At 47.8% G+C, this 3,687-nt stretch overlaps 1 protein-coding gene across 1 annotated transcript in view; it reads left to right on the top strand.

Moving 5' to 3' along the window:
• Window positions 1-977: 977 nt before the first annotated feature.
• The window catches only part of CHMP7 (charged multivesicular body protein 7), an 8,435-nt gene continuing 5,725 nt past the window's right edge, over window positions 978-3,687 (top strand). Inside the window, exons 1-3 of the mRNA XM_009319544.1 lie at window positions 978-1,237; window positions 2,633-2,818; window positions 3,543-3,676. Of these exons, the coding sequence (XP_009317819.1) occupies window positions 1,094-1,237; window positions 2,633-2,818; window positions 3,543-3,676 (464 nt within the window). The 5' untranslated portion in view covers window positions 978-1,093. The remainder of the gene's footprint in view (window positions 1,238-2,632; window positions 2,819-3,542; window positions 3,677-3,687) is intronic.

Here is a 3,687-nt window from a genome sequence, read left to right as displayed (position 1 = left end):
AAGGGAGCTTTGTGCCGTGGATGGGGGCAAGGCGGGCTCCATGTCGCGCCAGCCTGGGTGATGCCCGCTGTGTGCGTGGCAGTGAGAGTGCTGCAGGGTGCTGGATGAATGGAGGGGGATGTGAGGGAAGGTTTGGTGCTGTTCTCGGAGGGGTGGTTGTGCCTGCCTGCGCTAAGCCCTGGGAGCGTGGGAGAGGATGAGGGGGGTTTGTTGCTGTGCCAGGGCTTGCAAAGGAGAGGGGAGCACAGAGAGGCCCGCGGGAATACGGGGTTGTGTTGCGTGGGGGGGAATTTGGGAGCCCTGTGCAAGGTAAAGCATGGACGGGGAGTCAGAGGAGCTCAGCCTGGGGCTCACAGAAGCTGTGGGAGGGCATTGTGCTACGGGGCATGCAGGGGATCCCAAGGGAATACTGTGCTGGGAGAGCTTGTGGGTGCAGGGGGAGCTTTGTGTTAAATTGGGTTATGTTTCCCTGAAACGGTTGTTGTGATGACCCAGCTGCGAATGGTATGTGGTGGTGTAGGGGCACGTGGGGATGTGGTGCTCTGGTATTGTGTTGTGAAATTGGAGCCTGGGACTGATACCCTGAAGAGACTCAAGAACAGCAGGAGCTAGCTGAGTCTGTGTCTGTAACATAAAAAATAAAATCTCCGGATCTGAGAAAAGCTATGTTTGCAATGTAACATGCAAATGAAGCATCCTGAAATGTGCAACTGCCTCCTCTAAAAACTGACCCTCCCCGTCATTTTCCTTGTTGGATGGATCATTGGTTTCAAGTCAGAAAACTGGGAGAAACTTGCGAAACTGGAAAAATAGTAAACAAAAGACCCTTGTGTCCAGAGGAAGCCGGGGAGGAGTGGAGACCTCTGTGCCCTTTCATAGGCAGTGATAACACGTCAAACTTTAGCTAGAAACTGGTGTTAGAAAACACCACTAGGACTGTGGATGTACAAAGCGTAGAGCAATGTTTCAGTTAATAATTCTGCATGCTGGCACTCTTGCTCACTGCCGTGGAAGGGTTTAGGACTGACCGTATTCAGTTCTGCATGCGTGTCTCTTCTCTAGACGTGGCAAGCTGCAGAGGGAGTCAGACTTCATGGCCAGTGTAGACAGCAGCTGGATCTCCTGGGGTGTGGGAGTCTTCATTCTGAAGCCCCTGAAGTGGACTCTCTCCAGTGTGCTGGGTGACAGTAAAATACCTGAGGAAGAGGAAGTTCTGATTTATGTGGAGCTGCTTCAGGTGAGTGTTACTGAGAGCTTTCTCAAGATTATGCATCTCCAGAAAAATACTGAGTCATTTTTTGTGCTAGCAAGGAAAGATCAGGGTTGAATAGACCTTCATTTGTACTCCTTAGGTGTTTAAAAGCCTGTAGAGAGATGGATGGAATAACTCAGGAATAAGAAATAGTTTATACCTACAGACGTTCCTTGAAACTAACATGACGACTTTTCACTGACTTCCCAGGAATGGGAGGGGCAGGCTTGCTGGCTTATCTAGGAGGGCAAGTAGTATGCTGTGAGACCACTGTAAATCTCAGGTTTGAGTTTGTGCGAGTGTAGTATATGAGAGAAACTTGCAGACTGAGTGCCATCTGTTGCAGGGAGAAACGGGTGACGTAGAAGTCGCTGGCTGTCAGTCCAGTGTGTCATCGAGCTGAACTTGCATGTGCGTTAATAAAGGCTGCTTTCACTTCAGAGCGTGTGCTTTCAGCTTGCCTTTTCAGACGTGATTAGAACTGCCCTTGGGTCCTGTCAAAGATGCTGTTCTTTGGCGCATTGTTAGTGGTAGACCTGTGGGTTGCGTTGTGAATTCACGTAACTCATTGTTGCTCGGTCTAACTTGGATGGTGCAGTGCTGACAGTCGAGACCTTGGGTCCCTCTTTGTGTTACTCAGCGACTGTTAAAATTAGCACCAAGACTTGCTGCTGTTGCGTGCAAGTGGCGTCTAAATGACTGGGACTAGCAGAAATGCAAGAGCTCTTTAGATACGTTCCTTTATTTGTAGTTACTCTGATAGCAGACGGTGTCTTCCCTCTGCAGTGGGTATTCCACAGGCCTTTCGGAGGGTGTGTGCATGGGAGAGAAGAGAAACCTTTTAAAAAGGTGCCTGGCAAACCACAAGCCTTGATGTGGAATCGGGGGGTGGATGGAAAGAGTTGTTTCCATAGTCTTAAGTGGACCATAACTCTTACCTGAAATGGGGAAAACTTCTCTTTTTCCTCTGCCCACATACAAATGATAAGCGCAATTAACAGTGTGGATTAAAGAGAAGGTTTTATTGGGGTTAAACTTAGGGTGGGGGGCGGACTTCAGGAAGTGCAGAGAGGCCAACCCGCTGCCTGTGTGCTTCTTATGTTCTGCAGCATTCGCACAGGGAATGTGAGTAGTGTAGTTTTGGTTCTCGTGGAAAACTGTACTATTTTTCATTCCATCAATGGTGATACTTCTAAAGCATCGTAATTGCTTTTGAATGTTACGTACAACTCATTCTGGAAGTCTGTCTCGCCCAAAATGTGATGCGTCTAACTTTTTACCCTCAGTGTGTGGGAGGAAGCAGGTGTGGACTTGGCAGTTGTTGTGAGAGAAGTAAGTCTCCTGTGTAAAGTAATAGACAGCTCTGTTGCTTCCTTTTAGGAGAAGGCAGAGGAAGTTTATCGCCTATATCAGAACTCTGCGCTTTCTTCTCACCCTGTTGTTGCCCTCTCAGAGCTGCGTTCCCTCTGTGCCAGTGTTTGTCCAGATGAAAGGACGTTCTACTTGTTGCTGCTCCAGCTGCAAAAGGAAAAGAGGGTCACGATCCTGGAACAGAATGGAGAGAAGGTACAGGGTAAAGGTGACTGCTTTTGGGTGGTATAATCCCTGTCTTGCATTTCATCTGGCTGGAAAGAATACTTTATTGGCTAAATATGGGCGTTCCTTGATTAGAAAAGCGAATTCTGTGTACTCCAACATCGTAACCTGGCTATGGATGAGATTAAGTCCTCATTCTTGCATGACAGGTTCTTATCTTCCTCCATCAAACATCTGTAATATTACCTTTGTAATTTAACAGCTAGAAAATCGGCAGATACTGTAGTTGTCTACTCGCAGGTTGACTGTTCCCAGCTACCCAAACTGAAGTCATTCCATGCCACTAAATCAGTGTTCCACTTCCTGTGGAAAGGTTTTCCTGTCTGTCAGTAACTACAGAGATGCAGGCGCTCTCGTCTCTAAGATGGCATGTTTGCCTGTAGTGTTCCGCACTGCACAGTTCAGTACTGAAGTACTTCGAAGTGTGACATTGCCATACGCTGTTGAGAGCGCCAGGACGGCTTTAAATCTTCGGGGTGCTCCATTAAGGCTTTCTGTTTTCACACTGATGTCGCTTGATCCTGTCTAGTTTAATATTAGATTATATGGTGACTGGTATGTCCTCATCGCTCTATTACAAGGCTTAAACTGGGGGTGTAAAAGCATCTTTTCCTTCCATCAGGGTGAAAGTGTTTCTAGTGCAGGCACAGGTTCTGGAGACAAGTGACTCGAGCATGCGGTTCTCTTTCTTTAGATAGTGAAGTTTGCCCGAGGTCTTCATGCCAAAGTCTCCCCAATGAATGATGTGGACATTGGAGTATATCAGCTGATGCAAAGCGAACAGCTGCTGTCACAGAAGGTGGAGTCCCTTTCCCAGGAAGCAGAGAAGTAATTTGGGG

Source organism: Pygoscelis adeliae, unplaced genomic scaffold, assembly GCF_000699105.1.
Source record: "Pygoscelis adeliae isolate BGI_AS28 unplaced genomic scaffold, ASM69910v1 Scaffold372, whole genome shotgun sequence".
Classification (NCBI taxonomy): domain Eukaryota; kingdom Metazoa; phylum Chordata; class Aves; order Sphenisciformes; family Spheniscidae; genus Pygoscelis; species Pygoscelis adeliae.
This window is presented reverse-complemented; position numbering and strand designations above follow the sequence as displayed.